The 22,244-nt window shown below is 38.1% G+C and overlaps 1 protein-coding gene across 1 annotated transcript; it reads right to left on the bottom strand.

The window, feature by feature from the left end:
• Positions 1–7,755: 7,755 nt before the first annotated feature.
• On the bottom strand, positions 7,756–14,786 carry MSTN (myostatin). The gene is made up of 3 exons (XM_009559824.2): positions 14,213–14,786; positions 11,686–12,059; positions 7,756–9,427 (listed from the first exon to the last, which is right to left on the bottom strand). The coding sequence occupies exons 1-3, from the start codon at positions 14,580–14,582 to the stop codon at positions 9,047–9,049; spliced, it is 1,125 nt and encodes a 374-aa protein (XP_009558119.1). The 5' UTR covers positions 14,583–14,786; the 3' UTR covers positions 7,756–9,046.
• Between the last annotated feature and the right edge of the window lie 7,458 nt (positions 14,787–22,244).

Raw genomic sequence — 22,244 nt, 5'->3', positions numbered from 1 at the left:
CTAACTATATTGTCTTGCCTTACCTTATACAACAAGGATAGTTTTCTCTCTCTGTGGACTAGTAGAAAGAATGATTGCAAGGCTTATGGAGAGGTGTTAGATCAGCCCAGGCTGATTCAACCTCATCAGCTCCAGCAAGAGAAGCTCAAGTGATCAGGACTCAACAGCTGACCTGCAGGCATACATCCAACTTTCTGCTGCTGCATCTTGACTATTGTTTTTGCATCAAGTAGATTATGCCTAGCTAATGTGTCTATCTACTCTGTCATTGTACATTCTCCCTACAAGGAACTTCAACATTTCATTGTGAAAACACAGTATCAGATATGGTTAGAAGATCTCAGTCTCAGGTGACACAGCATCTCACATTTCCTGCTATGGTAATGGGCAGGATCTTGGATAATTTACAAATTAGGGTACAAGCAAGCTGTGAAAGTACTGGAGATGTCAGTGTTTGCTGTAAGCTGGTGTAGAAGATGTTGCTAAAGCTCCAAGTGAGATCCATGGCAATGTTGCCAAGGAACAATTGGCTTCCAAACCAGAATTCAGGTCCGTGGGAGCGGATCTGGAAAAGCCTCCTGAAGGCTGCATGGCCAAAACCGAGTAATCACATTTTGTTCTAACTAAGTTCCTTCATAATCACAGTCAAAAGAAATTTATGAAACCAATCTTTGGTTCTTTTTCAGCTGAAGTTCTGAAGTTTAGCCATAGCTAATCTAAACAACAGATACCAAGAACTGTGTTGTATCTTCTGTTTGTCTTGAGATCCATTCAAAACCCGAAAAAAAAAAGGGACTATTGTATATGATTACGTGCTAGTAACAATTAACATGAAATGAGATCCTGTCCGAGTGTAGTGGGCAGTCACAGAGAGATTTCTGAACTATTCTCTGAAGGTCAGTGGTCTTCACACAATGCACAGAAAAAGTAAAATAATAAGAATATCACCGTGCTGAGAAGAAAGTAGTTGTAGAAGGCACAGGTCTGTATAGGATCTCTTACCAGATCAATACCTTGCTGCCTAAAATTTGTGTTCCATTATAAGAACTGGTAAAAAGTAATTTGCTGTTGCTTGTAACATGTGATGAAAGAATATGTAAATTCACCAATAAATACATTGTTCACAAATGGTTAAGATGGAATATGTCTTTTACTGAAAAATACCTTTTAAAAATTTATTCAAATGTTCCCAAGGTGCTGTTTTTAAGTATAAATAAGTAATGAATCCCTTCCAAAGCTTTTAGTGAGGGTAAAGCACTAAAAAGCTAGGAGTTTTTCTGGATAATTTTTATCTTGGAACCTGGAAATGTCTATGCATTTTTAAAACTTTACTATGAATGTTTTCATTAACAAAGAAGGAGTTTTAAAAAAAAAATCAGAAGAAAAAAGAGAATTTTAATAGAACAAACAAAGAAACCCAAGATGGTAGTCACCTTTGAGCTTATCATTTTGAGGCACTTAGATTTGAACTGATTGATAAAGAAAGTTGACACAGTTGTTTGGGAACAGGAATGGTAAGATAGAAATCAGAAGAGAAATTTGCAAGGATGTTTTAATAGTATTTCCAGTTTTGATAAAGTATTGGAAAAATTAAATTAAATTACATCAGTAAAAAAAAGAATAGATTAATAAATGAGTAAGCCACAAGTTATACATAAAAGCTAACAAATAAAAGGTGAGGCAAATAGCCTGAGAATATTTCAGAGATAACACAGTGGCCTCAAAAGAGAATATTTTGGGCAAATGCCCTCTGTCTCCCTAGAAAAATGACATAACTGTGAATGGGATGTTCTGTCTGTATGGGTTCCAGGTAACAAATTCCTTTAGGGAAAAACCAAGCAAACAGCAACAGATAAATAATCTATTTAGTTTGATTTATCAAGTTTTTTGGCAACTGTTGATATGTAGTGTTGCAACAACTCAAATCCACGAGATCTGACTGCAGGTCAGCATCTAAAATTCTGATACTGAGGCAGCATGTTGTGACATGATTTTAGAGAATGCCTCTGCATTGGGGAAAAAAAAATTCAATATGCTGTCTAGGGGGAAAATATTCAATTATGATAAAATGATGCTGCTGTTAGTTGGAGTAACCCATTCTTTTTGGTACCCCTGGACAATGACCACTACTAGAATCCTATGAGATTTACTGTTCCGTGCTGCAAGGGATGAGCAATGCAACTGAACAGAAACCTCTGGCCAACTGGTGAGGTAAAGCTTCATCATATTGTGGTAGGTGTCACCTATTCAGGGAAGCAATGGGCTTTTTTTTCCACCTAGACTAGCATCTAGTTGTGCTATCCCTCATGGCAGGCATACAGTAGGCAGCTGAGCTAACCCTGAAGGCATGTGTTTGACGTGCCTCCTGCTCCTCCACTGCTGCGACCACCTGGCGCCGCGCGCGAGGCAAAGCTGCAACTTAATGCTTTAATGCGTGACAGCCAGGTGTTCTGTTTTGCTGTTTCATATATCAGTGTTGCCAAACTTGATGAATAACAACATGAAAAATGATGATTAATATGTTAGTAGGAGAGTAGATTGCTATTTGACTAAAATCAGAATAAACCTCTAATTCAAAGGTGCAGATGCTAAAGCACAAAGTCTGTGCTCTGCATGCTTTTTTGTATGATGCTGAAAAAAAGAGACCATTATTTCAGGGTGCTTTATGGCACTGAATTTGCAGTGCTGTCTCCTAATAGTATTGCTTATTTGGGAAGGTAATTGCTTCTCTTCTAGGTGAAAATCTGTATTTGACTGTATTTCTGCAGGAAGAGTTCATGAATGGAATAATCTTCATTACAAATTATTAGCCAAGTCTCAAGTAATTAATTCTATTTGGACTGTTGCATATTCAGATTGTGATGCAACAGATCACGATTAAGTTATATTTGCTTTAAAAATCCTTTTAATCTTGGCAAAAACCAGACCTTTTCAGCATAAGCATTCTTATGGTAGAGGAAGTCAAGGTTTAGCAAATGCCTCCGGTATCATCCTGGATTTGGGAAGACAAAATATTTCTTGCATCCTATGAAATTATTAAACTCCTTTAAATTTCAGGTTTTATGTTATGCTCAGGTCCTTGAAATATGTAGAAGCAGATAATACTTTGCACAGGATTGCTTTAAAATGAGCATTACACCTTACATGATTTCAGTATGTTGTACCTTTTGTGTTGCAGCTGTCTCACAAACTGCCTTTTCATAGGCAGGTTTCATTTGAGTTGAATCTTTTCAGCTCTTGAAGAGAGAGTGGCTTTAACTATTAAGGACTCCAGGCAGTATGGTAAATATAACGAAAAAGCAACAGGTTTGAAATTAAATGTGGCTCTGACTTGCAATGAAAGACATTTCTATGAGAAGAAAATGTAATTGATTTTAGGGTCACTTGTTACTTTGGATGTAGAATTAGATTTAGAGCGTAAATAGCCTCTAGGTTAAGAACTGATATATCACAGGTTGATTCGTGGACACTAAGGTATTTTATTTTTTGTGGAAGCTACTATTTTGAAAGAATATTTAATGTGAATTATGCCTATGTCTGAAGAAAAGGAATAGGCTTTCCTGTAGCCTTAAAAAGCCTTAGTGGTCATGGCTGGTGAAAGTCAGCCAGATCCAGATTTACAACTAAAATGCTGAAAAGGTAATTTTTAATCTTGACATGTCATCTACAGAGGGGTTCAAGGCTTGTTGCCACCTATAATTCTGGAGCACTGAAAAACAGACAGTAAAACACCCACTGCAGTAGTTCTTCATACCTCCTGTTCACCCTATCCAACCACCAAAGGGAATGATTCTGCTTAATTTATCGATACAGCTCAAGATTATTTGCAGGACTTTACTGTTGAATTATCTGTGTGTTTGCACTTCTCCATTGCTTTTTTCGCACAAGATTGCTTCAGCAGGTGCTTTATTCTGTGATTACTTAGAAATAGCCCAGAGTGAGCAGAGCTGTACTTCTTGCCTATTCAAATTCAGAAGTTGGCCTGCAGCACTTTTTCCTTTGGATGTCATCAGGGCTTTTACATACTAATCAGGAGAGACAATGGTGCATTAGTATTTCCAGAGCTTGTTAATATCTTTTTATTTCAAGAATTCAAACATGCCACATGTATTTCAAGGGAGAGACTAGTGGATTAGTGCCTTCCATAACCTATTACTTCTTAATTATACACAAATAATAATACATAATATCTATATATTATCTATATATACACACATATATATACACATATATATCTATATATAATCTATATAATTATACACAAAATCTATAAGTGCAGGTGGGGTCATTTGCTTATTAAGTTTGTACAGCTAGTACTTCACATTACATTACCTTGCTTTTTCTTGCTGTAACTTTAACAAAAAGAAACTGCATGGACGGAGCTGTGCAAGCCTAGTCTCAGGCTGATTTCTTTTTTAAGACCTTTACCAAAAGAGCTCATTTGCACCCAAGGATGAGTCAATTCAATAATGCCACTGATTAAAAAAGAAACCACCCCCAAAAAAACCTACAAAAAACCCCAAATACAACCACAAAACCCGAATGTAAACTCTACAGAATCAAGGAAAAGCTACCTAAAGCTATCAATGGATTTGACCTTTGGTCGTTCCTTTGTAATCTGCTCATATTAGGAAAACAGTACATCTGTGAAAAATTTCTGTTCACATATGGTGACTTCTATGTCAGCTGTAAAATTCCCCATAGGTTCCATTTGAGCATATTGGAAGGTTTCCCCCTTAAACCCACAGCATTCAGCAGAAGCAGGATGTATTTGATCTGGTTAACGGGCAGGAGGGCAGTACTGCAAGGGGGTTGTTGCCCCTGCAAAAGGAGCTGAGGGGCAGAATCTGGAGTGTGCTGCGAGCACTGGTGTGCATGGACGTGGACGAGAGTGGGATGGGAGATGCTGTGGAAAATGGAAGGGGAAGTGTTAATTGAACCACAGTGCACTGGAACTGGGTAGGAGGTAGCAGTAGAATAGCATTGGCAAAGAGACTGGCTCACGTTTGGTTGGAGGAGCTGAACAGTGGAGCCAAGAGGAAGAGCTGAAGCAAAAGGATGGCCCTGTTGCAGGTGTGCACACACTTGACCAGTGCCTTGGAAAGCTAGATTCATTCTTATGTTGTTCTTATGGGGTTCTCACCAAGCCAGGCAAGGAAACCAGGCTGTTCATTTCTCAGAAATTATCTCCTGTTGCCTATTTTTGGACCAGTGTCCTTTAATATTTTTATCAATGATATAGACATTAAGATCAAGTGCACCCTCAGCAAGTTTGCAGATGGCACGAGGCTGAGTGGTGCAGTTGTCAAAATAGAATGGGATGTCATCCAGAGGGACCCGGGCAAGCTGGAGGAGTGGGCTTGTGTGAACCTCATGAGATTCTACAGGCCAAGTATAAGGTCATACATTTGGGTCAGGGCAATCTGCATTTTCAGTACAGGATGGGCCATGGTGATGTGATTGAGAGCAGCCCTCTGGAGAAGAAGTTGGGCTACTGACTGATGAGAAGCTTGACCTGAGTCAGCAATGTGTGCTCACAGCCACAGAGGGTCAACTGTATCCTGGGCTGCATCAAAAGAAGCATTGCCAGCAGGTTGAGGGAGGTCGCTCTCACTGTCCCCTCCACTCTCATATGACCCTGCCTGGAGTATTGTGTCAATTTCTGGAATCCTCAGCATAACAAGGATATGGATCTGTTGCAACAGGTCCAGAGGAGGGCTATGAAGATGATCGAAGGACTGGAGCACCTCTGCTATGAGGACAGGCTGAGAGAGTTGGGGTTGTTCCACCTTGAGAAGAGAAGGTTTTGGGGAGACTTTATAACGACCTTCCAGATCAGAGGAAGGCCTACAGGAAAGCTGGGGAAGGACAAGGCATGCAGTGATGGGACGAGGGGGAATGGCTTTAAATGGGAAGGGGGAAGATTTAGATTAGACATTAGGAAGAAATTCTTCACCGTGAGGGTGGAGAGGCACTGGAGAAGACTGCTCAAGGAAGCTGTGGATGCCCCATCCCTGGGTTCAAGGCCAGGCTGGATGAGGCCCTGAGCAGCCTGGTCTGGTGGGACGTATCCCTGCCCACGGCAGAGGGGTTGGAACTGGATGACCTTTAAGGTCCCATGCAACCCAAACTATTCTATGATTCTATGATTTTGTCAAAGTGAGATTTGAGTCACGCGCAAATCACTCATGGATGCTGCTGAAATCTCTAGAATCTGAGCCTTGGGAATAGAAGGGTGTAACAATAAGAATTGAATGAGTCATTAATATCTCAAATTGATTGCTAATAAACACAGTAATTATGAATCAATCAGCAGCTAAAGTCAACAAGACCAAAACTCAGTTTGGGTTCCTTGAGTAGCCACTTGTATATGAGGGCAATACTAAAAGTGTGAACCAGGACTGTCATACAATAATTGCAAGTTTGTCAAAATATAAAAGATGTGAACTGCACGAAATTTCTGTGGACTATGATTTTTCTGAATGGCAAGACAGAAGGCTGCTTGGAGAGCTGTTTTTGGGAACTTGTGTTATTTCTTTTCTTGGTTTTGGTTTATTTTTATTTTCATTCATGCCAGCAAAAAAAATTCCATTGCTTTTGCTTTGCATTTGTGCAGGATACAGTTATTACTAGTTTAGCTATCAGAAGTAGAAATATAATGCAGGTGTTGTAACAGGACTTTGATGCAGACTGGGAATATATTTTTTTGCTGTTGACTCAAAAATCTAAGCTGCTGCATCTCTATGGCTGTTCCTACATGAACTGATCCAATTAAAACTAGTGATGGTCTAGTTACACAGTACACCAGGGATGTTCATCTGAAGTCTCTGAAGATTTTAAGAGGCTTTTGGTATGCTTGTGCAGAGATACTATTGATAGCCCTGTCCTGCTTATACAATCTGGTGCCTGAATGTCACGAGTTAAAAGTCAAAGGGCAAAATATTGGTCTCCCTTAAAGCCAGTTTCAGTATGGTTGTTAATGTCAACAAATCTAGGATTTCTCATTTAATTCTGCACCCCTGGTTTTTGGAGAGGAAAGAATTGTATTGTATTTCTTTCAGTTTCACCAAGACCCTATATTCTAAGTTTTTTAAGTATCTTTTATTTACTCTGATTGTGGTTTGCAGGAAAGTTGAAAGTTGTGTGAAAACTAAATTGAAAATGTAAGGGCCCCAGAGACCTGCTCTGATGAACTCCATCAAGAGAAGCTGAACATCTGCTTGATGCTCAGACACAGCTTTAGCAGAACTCCTAATAGTTCAAAGGAAATTGTAGAAAATCTGTTTGCCTTTAAGTTTCAAACCCTATGGCCAAAACTTTAAATTTTAATATTCTCACGTACAAATTAAAAAAAAGTAGAAAATTCAGTACAAAATATTTAGCCACCCATGCAGAAAATATATGAGGAGAAAGGGAAACAAAGTAAAGATTTCTTTGTAGTTTTAGAGTGAAAATTCAAAATCGAATTCTGGAATATAACAAAAATCTGTATCACACTAACATGAAGATGTTTTAATAGTGATTGTATTCTCTTAAAAAACATCTATTTTATCAGTTGTATTTCACATGTGTAATGAAATGAATTTTATAATAAATAGATTTTTTAAAATTTGCGTTGCAATTCATTTTACCATAAGGAAAATGTACAGAATATGTGGAAATATGTGTACTGTACTTACTCTAATAAAAATAATACTTTGCCACAAAGTTTTAAATAGAATAAAATGCATTTAATAGCAATTTTTTGTGGTATCATTTATGAATATAACATTCAACGTATGGAAATTCTGTTGTGGATCAAAATGACCATAAAAACAATAACCCAAAGAACCCTATAAACATGTCAACACCCATCATTTATCACAGATGGTTCATACCAATGTAAAAAACATAAAAAAAGTAGTATAATTCTCAACATACAGTTTACTTTGTTGCATTGTTCTTACATATTATTTGTGTTAAATTCCAGGAGTTAATATTATGAAGAGAATATTGATTTTGTTTATTAAACTAAAGTACAGGTTAAAGTAATTCTTCTCCTGTGATGAACGTATACCAACAGTGATTAAAAAATAAACATTTATTTACAAAATATTGATGCATACATATTACACAAGTCAGTTATATTGAAGTCGGTCTTTAAACAACATATGTAGCAACCAACTATTTGCATTGGTTTATCATAGTGCAAACTGTAATGTTGTAAAGGCAGATTATGATGCGGGATTATGATTTTAATATTAGCTAGCCTTCTCTGCTGCCTTTTGTTTCACTCTGTCTAGAAAACTATTCCCTTTCATTGCAAAAATATCTATTTCCTGTGAATGTTGAATAGTGTACCTGAGGATAGGGCAAATTCTTCATTATTCTTAATTCTTTCACTTGCATAACTCTCCATTTACTCAGCCTGCTTACGTAGCACCATTGTCATTGATTACTAACATACTAGTGAGAAAAAGGAATGGAAACACACTAAATACATTATGCCATCCCTAATTTCAGGATTTGTCCATTTATGTGGAATTTCATCTGATGCATTTCACAATTCTGTATTACATATTCAAGTGCTTAAGGATAATTCTGGTGGTATTGTGTAGTGGGTACCAGTATATATTTTCCTGTGAATACGATATAAAGTGAACCTGTGAAGAAATGAACTTAGAAGGCTACTCCTTCCGTCTTCAGATGAGAAGGAGCTTGCTTTTGATTAGCAACATGTATTGAAATCTGCAAATAGATTTGCATCTGAATGACTGAATATTGGTTCCCTCAAATGTAAGAAATTCATGCATTAAACCCAGTGATTTTGATTGTAGCTTTTCTTTTTCACTGGCTCAAAGCCAGCCATTAGGTAACTGTATTGTCCTTTAGTTTATATTCTGTAGCTGGTGCTGCACTCAATCTGTACGATGGCCTTTCATACAGCATATAGGATGTTGGCAATGCCTAGTGTATGTAACTTCACAGTTTCAAAGACTGGTGAGGGGTTATATCTTTAATTTCGGTAGCTTTCACGATTTATGAAGTGGTGGATCTCAAGATGGTCTCATGAGCACCCGCAGCGATCTACAACCATGGCTGGTATCTTGCCGTATATTATTTGTTCTTTTCCGTTGAAGTACAGCATGTTTATGGGGGACATCTTGGTTGGTGTGCAGCAAGGGCCAGCTGAACCTCTGGGGTTTGCTTGGTGTACGAGGTGAGTGTGTGGATATTTTTGTAGAAATACAAATTCACATTCTCCAGAGCAGTAATTGGCTTTGTATCTTTTAGGTGCAATAATCCAGTCCCATCCAAAGGCTTCAAAATCAACTGTCAGTGGGTAGCGACAACATCTGGATTCTGTCGAGTGCTCATCGCAGTCAAGGCCAAAATCTCTGCGGGACCGTTTCGGTGTGTCGGTAACTCTCACCTCTAGAAATGGGTTCTGTCATAAGAGGAGGAGGAATCAGAAACATTACTACATTCAGTAAAACAATGCAAAAATATAATATTTCAGACATTGGATTTTATCAAGTCAATATTCTCAAAAAGTATTTGCAAACATTTCTGAAGTTACACCCATCAGAGAACTTTGTCCTCCTCCAAATCTCTGCTAAGTAGATTTGGTAAGTGCTGAGGACTAGCATTTCCCGAAATCACCCTCATCTCAGTGCTAGCACCACTTCTGTTAACTGCTATAGGAATGTTTCTGAAATTTTGAAGATAGTAGATTTTCACTTTTGCTGCAGAGTTGGTTGGTTTGTTTTAAACTCCTCATTAAGAGCTGCCTTTTTTCAATAGATGAACTCCAAAAACTTTTAAAGGGCAGGACCAACTGTTGTTGGTCTCCTTTTTGTGACTCCTTCTGAAACTCCCTCCATTAAAATCATATTCAGTTTAGGCTCTCTGGATATCAAGGAAGACTTCTTGTCAGACCAAGGAGGACAAAATTTGCTCTGTAATTGCTATTGTTCTTGACTGACTGCAATAGCAGTAGAAATGAGAGTTTCACCTGCTGGGGCAGGTTGCTTGTACTTCACAACTTTCCCCTGTGCCAGGGGGCTGCTTTGCCAAACTGAATTTGGAGGGGCAGGTAAATATTTTGACTCCTGAAAGAGTCCTGTAGCCAAGAATGTAGTTTTGGCAGGCCTCTGGACCATATGCCTCCTCCCAAAGGTGTGTTTCCACAGTCACCAACTGAGAATAGAAAGAAATTGCAACCTTTGCAATCATGAGTTTGAAAAAGATCCCAAAGTTTTGTCCCTTTTACACAATGATCTCAGCCATGTGTGTCAGTTTGGCACTGACTGGGCTGTCAAGACTGTTCCTTAGGAGTAAATAACAGCCCTGCTAACTTTGGTACACCAGCTTGTCCCTTCCAAGACACCTGCCTTTAAGGGTACAAGTTGTCCAGTTGCTGGAGATGCATCTCCCAAAGGTAAATGATATGGAAGGGGCTTGGAGAGAAGAGCATCCTGATACCAGGAGCCAGAAATTGGGAAAACTTCCAGAGAAATTTCCTCTCCTGTTATCAGCCATGCATCTAATTTTGCCCCGCTGCTGAATCAATTTGCTTTTACAGATGATGATAGCCATGGGCTATCCACATGTGCAAAAACACAGTGTTGGGTATTTAAATGAGTGGAGGTGGTAAGGACATTCCTTATCATGATATCCAGCTGGCCTGTTTCAAATACGGAGATCCACATCTACACTGTATCTGCAATTAAGATATCACAGCATTTTTGTTTTAACTGCGTTATATTGCTATGTAGTTAAACATTATATAGATACGTAAATATGGCTGGACTTACTGACGTTAAAGGTTTTTTCCAATCTAAATTATTCTATAAGAAACAGATTGATCTACTGCAAAAAGTTAAAGTAAAATAATATTCTTTATGCTTCATAGAAAAGGAAGGATTTCTTGGTTGTGAATGTTTGAGCTGTGATAGGTTCAGGAATTCCTATAGGTTATAGATGATTAGTGATTTGCAGAGACAACTAATAAGGAAAATACCGTAGTTTAACTGGTACAATTCAGGTTTAATTCACTCATTTATTCTTACAAAAAGTAACCAGATAGTTATTTTATGCTTTCTCACCATTATGAAACATTTATTGTATCAAGCAGAGTTTCTCTATTCAAACATTTCTAATAGGTGGAATGAGGTACTCTTTCTGCACACAGTTTAACATTGCAAAGAAGATCTGTTCCCACCTTCATAAACACAGATAGTTCTCACTGTTTTTAACAGAAAGTGTAGGAACACAGAATAGGGAGAAACCCCCTTGCTTTCTTAGCAATTTTGGACATAACTTTCCTATCAATGAAAAAATCTAACACCCATTCTTTTATCTTTGTATAAAATAACAACTACTACTACTACAGTATTTGCTCTCAACTTTGAAAACATTATTTGATGGCACCATCCATCAGTAATTACCAAAATTTTCTAGTTAATGCCTCTCAGCATCCCTCTAAAGTACCAAAATTTGCCTCAGTTTTTCAAAGAGGTAAACAGAGGCACGGGAATGTCTCTGATTTTGGCATAATCAGAGAGCAAAGAAAGAATGGATTAGCTATAGAGAACTTGTATCTTCCATTTCCTAAACAATGCTTCTATTTATCCTTAAGACACAACATAAATGCTTTCCAATAAAATGCAAGATATTTAATAGAATTTTTCTAAATGAACTTACCAATCCATCTTCACCCGGTCCTGGGAAAGTTACAGCAAGATCTCGTCCATTCTCATCAAAAGCTTTTATTTCGATGCCTAAATTAGATTCGGGCTGTTTGAGCCAATTCTGTAACACTGTCTTCACATCAATACTCTGCCAAATACCGGTGCCTGGGTTCATGTCAAGTTTCAAAGATCGAATTCCAGTGTATCTTGTACCGTCTTTCATAGGTTTAATAAGTCTCAGGATCTGCACAAACACTGTTGTAGGTTTTTGGACTTGCCTCAAGTATATCCACAATTGTGCCTTTACTACTTTGTTATATTGTATTTTAGAGCTAAACTTAAAGAAGCAACATTTTGGTTTCCCCTCCATTTGTACAAGAAAATCAGCTATAAATGAATGGAAAGAACATATTACTAAACAGGGAATAAAAAGAAGTATGCATATATAAACCCGATTTATTTTTCCAGATCATGTAGGAAGTCTTACAATACGTTATAAGCAGTATCAGTAGCAAAGTGAATTTAACTTATTTAGTTTTCTATGATTTACCCTCTGCAGCAAATGTAATGGATGTCAACAAAATCATTATGCTGTCACCTAAAAGTAACATCATGTGACAAGGAACTAATGTTTGTTTCGTAAACAGTCTAAACTGAGGTTTTGCTTATCATTTTCTAAATAACTCTATTTGGTGCCTTGTGCTCCACAGGCTAAGCAGAGCAGAGGTGTGCTCAGGCTGAAACTGAGAAACGATGGGCAATCACCAGAAATACTATGGAGGGCCTTCGCGGTGCTCAGCATGCTCAGGGCTCTGACCAGTAGTACCAGTGCTGTGGGCTGACCTGTACAGCTGTGAAATACCTATTTTCCAAACAAAAATTACCTGGGAAGAGGGCACAACCTTTTTCCCTTTCTCAGTGACTACAACCAAGTCTCTTTTGCTAGTTACCTCATGAGGACCTTCATAAAGCAAGCAGAATAGGAACTTTGCCTTGACATGTATATGGCAATACAGCTATTTCTAATTTACTGAATAGCCTAAGCGTGCTATACATTGTACAGAGACAGCCATGGGCAAACTCATGAACACTTTAATTTTTTTCCTTAAGAGAAAAAAAATAATCTAAAGAGTATTAACCTAAGGGTCATTTTGTTTTCTTTTCATTTCAACGATATTATAGGAAAGTCACGTGCAGTGCCATGTTCCTCCTTCCTGTAGCCTACAGAGCAGCTGTCATACCTAGTCATGGCAATATCTTTCCATGCCAGGATAAAAATGGGTAATACTAATCTTAAGTGGTGCAGGGCTTTGACATTCATAAATCTCACCACTTAAGATGCCTGTCTCTTTAGTGCATTTAAAATAGTTCAAGGGCTTATTATAAAAGGTAGGAAAGGAAGTCAGATCGATGAAGTACAATGACTTTTCTTCAGTCATTGTAATTATATAAAAGTTTAATTAAAAATAGTTATAAAGCCTTATATATAATAGGCTGGAATAAAACTGCTGGCAGACTTCCACTTTGTGATAAGGCTGCAGTAATATATAGCCATTAAGCACGTCTTATTAATTAATAAGTTAAAAAAATTTACAGACAAAGTTACTTTTTCAACGAGTACATTTTTAACTGGCTACAGCAGCTGATATATTATTCTAGTATGTGCATTGTAATGATATCTGTAACTGCTGACATACCTTATATGTCCTCTCATCTTTTTCCTTTTTGACATCATATTTGTGACTGTTAGTTAGAAAAACAGCTGCCATAGCCAAATACTTTAGCTGATGAAGAGCATAGGATACTATAGTATTAGCTGTGCAAAAGATACTTGATAGGAATCATAGCAGATGTTTAGCACTCAGAAGATAACTCAGAATCTACTCATTCAGTAAATGCCTCATTCTTCCTTGGCACGACTACTGGAGCTGATTGCTACAGCATGGACATTTTAACATTTAAATTCGTTACACACATATTTGCTTTAAATATATGGTTTTAACTCAGAGGTGGGTGGTGCTAGTTTATGGGATCAGCAAAGAAGCAAGAATTTAACTCTATACTTGGACTTGCTATAATATGTAGCTGTTAGGTATGTTTAGTGCTCCAAACTGTATTTTTGCTGATTTCTATTGCTTCTAAAAATACTAGCCAGTGAAACCTCCCTCAGAAAAATGAAGTTATCTCATTGTCTGCCCCTTTACTTTATATTTGTGATAGGAAAAGCCCTGAGTACTGCAGATAACAAAGTCAACTAAACTGCAGATCTCCCTTTGCTTTCTAAGGCAATGGGCAAATCCTAAGGGCTACAGGGCATATACAGTATAAGGAGCCAAAAACGGAACAGTAAAACAAAGGATCACAACACGGTCATCTGAACCTGGCTCAAATTCTTAAGAAATAACGCTCTCCTCCCTCTCTCTAGCAGACTTCAGCCAGCAGCCTGTTGGGAGAGCCTGAAGAGGAGTTGCGTGGCTCTACAGTAGGGAGACAACTCTCTCGGAGGAGCAGTAGGAGGTGAAAGCAGCAGGGTTACTTACACTCTGTAGGCATTGTGATAATCGTTTCGGTGGTGGCATGATAGTCATCATCTTCCAAAGAGCCATCGCTACTGTCATCTCTCTGGACGTCATACTGATCAATCAGTTCCTGTAGTGGAGGAGCTTTGGGTAAAAGTTGTTTAATAACATCCCTGCTAATGTTAGGAGCTTGTTCCAGGCGTAGTTTGCTGAGGATTTGAATTTTTATGGCTTCTATTCTGGAAGATTTTGTATTCTGTCTCCATGTACAAGTATTGCACAGTCCATCTTTTTCAGCGTTCTCTGTGGGCTGACTACTGTCAAGAACCACCGGATCAACTGAAATCAGCATGAACAGGTAAATATAAACATAGATTGCTAGCTTTTGCATGATCTCACATTCAGTGCAGCTTTTTTCCCTTTTTTTTCCTTCCTCTCCCTTTTTCTTTTTCCTTTTAGTACTAAACAGATCCGTGAAAGTAAATGCAATCTGAGAGACAGCTTGCCACGCTTGTGTACCTTATATATTCCAAGGGGGCTTTTTATACTCCAACTTTGATTAGGCTCATGTCGTCAAACTCAGTGATTGGTTGCTGTCCCAACAATGAATCTGGCTGTCAGAGGGTAAAGCCCTGTCAATCACAAGTCACTATTCAGCATTTAGTTACAGCCAAGGGTGAACTGATTTATCTGGTTGCTTCATAGAGGATATGTCTTCGCATACTGAAAGGATATATGTCCCAGTATTGTAGGCAGCAGTACTGAAAGACAGCACTGTCATTCTTAAATATATACCGACTGTGTACTTGTACTATGAACCAAGAGAGAGACCTCTCTCAAAACTTGCTTTAGGCTTCTACCAGTTTTTTGACTCAAATGTTTGCACTATTTAAAAGTAACACCCAAGAGAAGACTGGTAGCAGGCAGGAAAAAATACCTTAGAAATGCATTGCAAACAGTACTAATTTGTGTTGTTCAACACCGAAAATATATTCAGTAGTTTATATCGCAGAAAACTTTAACAAGCTTTCCTGCTTTTAGCTATTCCTAGCTAAAGCAGTAATGAAGATTTTGTGCATCTATGATTATGTAAATGCATGCCTTATTTGTTTGCCTGTTTAGTATATATCAAAATTCACAGAACAAATCCTTTAGTGACTTAACAGTTAATTATGAAAAATTAGTCTCTCCCCTGTGCATACTGTCACCAGGTCAGCAGAATTCTTGGCATTAAATTAAATATCAGCAGATATTTAGTGGAAAAGGCATTTTTAAGGAACATCTTTAGCTACTCACTCATACCGGAATACTCTAGCTTGTTTTTTAGCAGTAAAGGAAATAAAAGCAATAAAAGACTTTAAAGTTTTAAACCTCTACTGTGAGTATACCTTCTTTTTCCTTGTAATCTTTTATTTCTGTTCAAAATATCTCTGCATTTTGCCAACTTAAACAGTACCTTTCTGTGCTTTCTTTTGCTTTCTAGTGAAATACTTGTAAGTTATCTATATCCTGCTTGTATTTTTAATTTTGCAGTTTTAATATGCTTTTTGCATAAGAGAGACACTTCTAGATTTAATTTGGTATGTACGCGTTATGACTTATAAATCTTGCAGCAGCATAGTTCACATTTGATGTGTTGTGAGCAAGAATTATGGAATTTACACTTAGCTGGGGAGGTGCTTGCGGCTGAGGGATTCCTGGTCAGTATAGGCTGTATATTACAGCAAAACATAAGCACTAGACTTTGTATATATTGTATTTATTTGGAATTTGTATATTACCCCAAAAGGAAAACCTTGAATTCTGTGCAATATGCCAAAGTTTGCCTAGCATTCAGTTTCTCACTGAATGCCCTTCTTTTCTCATTCTGAGTACACCTGAAAATGTGGCAAATGAGGGTTTTTTTCATATGTTCATCTAGGAAAAACATTGGTATAATGTTGTATGTGGGACAGAATTTTCAAGGAGATTTTCTGCCTGATCATCTATACTCTTTTGTATCACCTCTCCAGGGCATGCAAATACATTGCACAGCATAGAACCGAGCCTAATATTCAGCTCATGACCAGTGACATAAATCATGAGTATTCAATTGAAATTGATTGTCCTGCCCTGGTGCAAAGTTGTTGTAAGTGATAGATGCACCAAGCTCGCACATTCCACGGCTATGGCCTTAAGGTCAGACCCTGATATTCTGATTTCAGACAAAATCCACACTTAATACAAGTGAATTCTTAAATCCTGAGCATTTGCTTTTTACACACGATACCGGTGCAGCTACTCGCAACATGCAGTAACATAAAAGGGCTTTGTGGTTCGCTGATCCTAGAAGGCAGGGTAGATCTGAGTTTGCAGTCAAGAGTGCCTGTAATGTCTTGAAAATATTTTTAATAGATTCTTAGTGAATTTTAAGTGCTGGAAATGTATTTTTGTGGAAGATATATAGGATGAATCACAGTAAGAATCTTTTTGATAAGAACTGACCCTGTTGCTGACACCTTGGAGGGTTTAAGTTGGGACTTTTTTGTTTGCTTGTTTACTATTGTGACAGTGAACATCATAATAAAACAATTTTTGATTTTTTTATTTTAAATCAGAATTATTTAACCAGTTGGGTACAGTGTAAAAGGGAATCCACCTGCAAGTGGAAATCTTGACAGGTACTAGGTTTCACAGTAGAAAAATTCTTAAGGATGATCCATCGATAAATAGGTGGAAATAATGATGCAGTCATTAATATCAGAGTAACTGAGTCTTCTGGCAGACCACGGCTGTAAGCCTCTTGTGTTGGAGAGGCAACAAGAGAAGTGCTCAGCAAAGTAGCACCTCCGGCACCATGATGCCTCTTTGAATGTGCTCTGCAGCAGCTTAGCCAGTGCTCAGTGGCCATGCTGGTACCTGGGCTGCTCCTTCTTCCTCAAGGTTCCCACTCCAACTGTAGCTCACCATGAGCATACAGAATGTTTTTTTCCCCAATCTTCTGCAATGACTCCATTAATCTGCAAAAATGGGCCCCTTTATTCCCCTCCATGAGGAATCTGTTTATGACTGCAAGTCCAAGTCCTCTTCTGAAAGCCTGAAGCACCAGTGATCTCCAAGCAAAAGCTGAGCTTGCTGTCAGCAAGGTGACACGTGGTGGCAAACAGGTCCTACTGAGCCCCACGCCTCTGCTTGCTATTAAGCAGGAGGCAGAAATAGCAGCTGGATTGGTGACATAGAGACTACCAACCAAGAATGACCAAAGTGCCCCAGAATTCACCAGCAGCTGCATAATAAAGAGCAATATTTTTCCAGTTTCCTCATAAAACGCACTTGATATCCATGTACTCTTAATAATTCTAGATTGTTAGTAGAACACCTTTCTCTTCATCTTTCGTTGCTGGCTTTTTCTTTTCTATGAAACTGCAAGAATTTAGAGGGGAGCATTAACAGTTGCACTTTATCAGGAGCTACTGAAGGATCTCATTTATTTGATGATAATAAGAAGATATGTATTTTGGTTTTCAGTCTGACTTTCCTTGTAGTGTTTTTTGGAAAGTGATGACTACAGAAGTAAGTGACGGAGATGAGAAAAGTAAGTGATAAAATGACCAAATAAATTTGTTAAAAAAAAAATTATTTGGGGAAAAAATATTTTAAAAAACACCCACAACACATTACCACAAACAGAACTAAAGAAGAGTTAAAAATGAAATGCACATCTTACTGAACTTTATAGCACTTTAATATTTACTTTGGGATTTGTGTCATTCTACCCGCTGTGCCTGCCAATACTGAATATTATTCCCAGTCCTAATTATTCAAAAATCATGGCTAAGGCCCCCAAAATCCAGCAATGTAAGAACGTTCCTTTCTAAAGGAAAATGGCACACATCCATCTACCTGTCAACTTCTCCTCTCCTTTCTCCCGTCCACCAGGAGCTTTTTTATTGTTTCAGGAAAACCTAAAACAAAAGGAAGGAAACCTGCCCCAAACCCACCCCCAACAAATCTGACTGATGCAGAGGTTTCAAAGATGCTGCATTACTGTGGGTTTTGTAGAAAAACAATATCTATGTAGAGGAAAGGGAGATTACTAATGCCTTCTCTGAGGAGAAGGCAAGCAGAGCCCAACCACTACCCACCCTTTTTGGCTGCCTCTAATTAGCTAGTCAGCTCGTGCTTTTTCGTCATTAGTCAGCACGCTGATAGCTCTGGACCATCGACAGTGTGTCATCCCTTGCTGGGCCAGCAACCCAGAAAAAATAGATACAGAGCAGGATGGTATTTGGGCTTGTTTTGGGGAAGGACCACGTGGTCATGGAGAGGAACCAGGACATTTCTGAGAAAACGGAGAGTTACACGGGTATGAAGGAACTGCTTCCGTGGCAGTGAAGGAGAGGGAGATGGATTATAACACTGCCAGAAATCACACAGCTTTGTCCTGTTGTAGGATAGATTTCCATTTGCTTTCTTACAGCCTGCAAGAGCAGAAATTTACTCTTTTTTCTCATATTTAGGTTAAATGAAATAATTTTCATAACTGATTCACCTCAGAAGGCAGAACTTGAAGATAGAGTCAGGTGTTGTGGAATGCACTGTAAATCTGCAATTGCTGTTTACACTGACGTCAAGTCCTACCTCTGAACCAGCTGGCTTCTCTCCCTGGTTTGTCTTATAAGGAAGATATAACATTCCTCCCGAGCCACTCAGAAAGATACCCTTTGAGTCACCTTTTGTCAACACAAAGCCAAACTTCTAGAATAGCATATTGAAGTGCATAGAAAATTCCATTTTAAATATTTGGAAAGGATTCATCTCTTACTTAGCTGCAATAATTTGGGCTATAAATAATTTGGGTTCAAATATTTGTGAACTAACTTTGCTTGGGACAGTTAAACTGGAATAGAAAAATTCAGATATATAATTAAATGCAATAGAGTGTTTTCAGTTCTTAACTATGGGCCCAGCTGTCTTGAACTTACCGTGTGCTTGCTCTTAGCCACCTGAATCTCGAGATAAATGCATTACTTTGAACTTCAAAGGAGGTATAAGGTCACATCTATAAAACACCTAGAAAGAAATCTTGCAATAACAAATTGACTGTCAAGACATCTCAATCACGTTATGTAAACTAAAGCTGTGGCTACCATAAAGCAAAAGTAACCACTTCTAGAATTAAACTTGTTACTATGGACTGAAATACAAAAGCTGCAATTGAATTCTTGTTCTGTAACAAATGCCCTGGAACAGTTTGTCTTCTGTTAGACATTTTTTTTCACTAGAAAAGGAGTCATATAACCCCGTAAACAATGTATTGCATCAGCCACTGAAAGTCAACTTTATTTCTTTATTTTGATGGTATGGACATTAAATTCCTTTCACTTACCAAAGAAGAAATATGTTCATGTTTTCATCAAGTCTGAGTTCTAGGAATCAGGGAGAACATTTCACATAGAGAAGAGTATGCATGGTACAGATACCCTGGTACACTAGCATCTGGGTGGGGTATGCTGCAACTCCTCCTCTGTTCCTGCCATCAAGATGTCTTCAGAGGAAAACCATGATGTTCAGGGATTTGGGATCTTGTGTTGTCTCTCTCAAGTTGTAATTAGGTCTGGGTCTGGAATTTGAGTACTGGGAGAAAAGGTCATTCTGTCTGGTGGATGATTTCCTCAACTAAGTAGCTATGAGAGAGAGTAGTGAGTCCTACCTGCTATGGAGTTTCTCACAAGCCATGGTATGTAAGCATGCAATGGATAAAATGGGAGAAATAGGTAACAATGGTGGCAAATGGGTGATGTGTCCATTTGGGCCCATGATGCACCTCTCAGCTTGCCCAAGAGATGCTGCTGAATTTAGGCTTCAGGGAAGTCGTATAGGGTCCTTTTCAGCTTCAGGCTTACTCTTGCCCCTGTGGCCATCTCCTCCCTGCTTGCAGCTTTTACTTTGCCATGCGTAACTTTACATGTGGACAGAGTCAATATTGCCCCACCACTTTTTTCTGTTCTTACTTATTCCAGTACACATTGCTGCAGAACCAGCCAGCTGCACTGATGGAAATGAACTTTAGAAACTAGTAGGAAAATATATTCTCTTTAGGCTTATTAAAAACCTGTAAGTAAAGCTGCAATTATAATGCAAGCTGCCAGTTTTTCTGAATTCTTTTGTATACAGGATTTATTCTGCAAGCTTCACTATTCTGTATAATTACTGATTTTATAACAAATTTTGTAAAAGGGGCTTGTAAATACCTGTTTAATTCTAAAGGCTCTACCCTTGTTACAGGATGCTATCTTTTCTTTAGAGCTGTAGGTTTTATGCTTTTACCCCAAATTCCTGACATTCATCACCAATGTCTTTGAAAATAGCTGCATCAGCTGCTGCAAAAGCTCATGAGAAATCTTTAATTCCACTAAGGAGCTGTTACTGTACTTGAAGAGGTTTAATTTTGGCATTGGCACAAACAAAGGACTTGAAATACCAAAATATGGGGCATTATGTATTACTACCTACAAGAATACTTCCATTTTCTCTAAGGGACAATTATTTGAAGGGGATTTTCAGCCCTGGAGGTCAGTGGTTTGGTATGAATGGCCTGTCCTCTGCTGGGTTTTTTTGGGAACAGCATTTGCTGGGAAGTGACGGGGGCTGGCTGCAGCTCCGAACACTGTTTTGTCTTTTTTCTTTCCTTTTCTTTTCTTTTCTTTCCTTTTCTTTTCTTTTCTTTTCTTTTCTTTTCTTTTCTTTTCTTTTCTTTTCTTTTCTTTTCTTTTCTTTTCTTTTCTTTTCTTTTCTTTTCTTTTCTTTTCTTTTCTTTTCTTTTCTTTCCTTTCTTTTCTTTTCTTTTCTTTTCCTTTTTTAATATACTTGGGGCTAAAAGTTAAACAAATCTAGGAATACACAGTTATGCAAAATGCAGTGAATCTGACTCTGCTTGATTTTGTCCATATGCCATAATGTACTGAATTGATTAACTCTTTTGATCAGAAGATAGCTATATGTCTGATAGATTTGGCTCTTCATCTCAAATTATGCTTTTGCTGCTCTTCCTACAGCCTGTATGCCTCCTTTGCTTCAGTCCAACTCTGTGGTTTTGTCTCTATTTAATGTAGATACAGGCTGAATGGGAACAACCTGTAACATCTGGCACCTGTGTCTCTTAAGTGATAAGTAACATCACAGCAACATAAAGATATACAGGGATAAGAATAGTATTTTTCCCTCCTCTCTTCTTCTGATTTTTGCAAGCAGAGAAGGAGCTGGCCATGAAGTCAAGTCTTATAAAACGCTTAAGAATTGGGGACAATGAGTTAATAAATACATCAAACTCTAATGGTTGAAATAAAACCAGTTTTCTGGGATTGCATGCCTGCCACAAAGTTGCAGCAGTGACCAACTGCAGTGCTAAAGCATTCACTGAAGTTCTTTTTAGATTGGGACATAATCAGTCACACTGTAATATTTCTGGTTCTAATGTAGTGTAATTATTTCACAATGAAACACATAATAAACATGTACAACGGAGCCCTGTCCTGGTCGCTACCATACCTACAGGGAGTAGCCAGCTGTAGTCACACTGTGCACTGATTTCTGCACTACAAAGGTGATAGTCTGAGGTTTTTATATTTACTGTTTAGATTCATGCTTAAGTGTTCTAAAAACAAATATCTCAGAAAGGCATAACAGCTCCAAAAGTTGTAAGACACTTCTTGTGGAATACTTTAAATATTGTCTATTCTGTATGTGTGTAAGATTTTTTAGTTGCATTAAATTCTATTAACATTTTTAAGAATCTGCTCTAAGCCTTAGAAGAAGAAGGAAGACTATCTGTCGGACCAAGAGTGGCAGATTATTTAAAGTACATACTGTGAGAAAGGGAGGGAATAAGAAATATAACAACATGATTTTGGCCATGGAACTACTTTCAAAAATGCTCAGTAACGAAAATGCAGTAAAGAGCAGTAATATCCACTTTCTCCTTTACAAGGTGCTCATTTATATCTCATAGCAACGAATGACTGATAGAGGGGATAATGGTTTTCCATGCTCACAAAGTTGATTTGGGAATACC

Source organism: Cuculus canorus, chromosome 6, assembly GCF_017976375.1.
Source record: "Cuculus canorus isolate bCucCan1 chromosome 6, bCucCan1.pri, whole genome shotgun sequence".
Taxonomy (NCBI): Eukaryota; Metazoa; Chordata; class Aves; order Cuculiformes; family Cuculidae; genus Cuculus; species Cuculus canorus.
The sequence above is the reverse complement of the archived record's forward strand: the minus strand, read 5'-3'. Positions and strand labels throughout refer to the sequence as shown.

Coding starts and splice junctions, on each gene's coding strand:
- MSTN (XM_009559824.2), bottom strand. CDS start 14,582: ATGCAAAAGCTAGCAATCTATGTTTATATTTACCTGTTCATGCTGATT. Junction 12,060..14,212: donor TATCACAATGCCTACAGAGT/GTAAGTAACCCT, acceptor ATTCATTTATAG/CTGATTTTCTTGTACAAATG. Junction 9,428..11,685: donor GACCGGGTGAAGATGGATTG/GTAAGTTCATTT, acceptor CTCTTATGACAG/AACCCATTTCTAGAGGTGAG.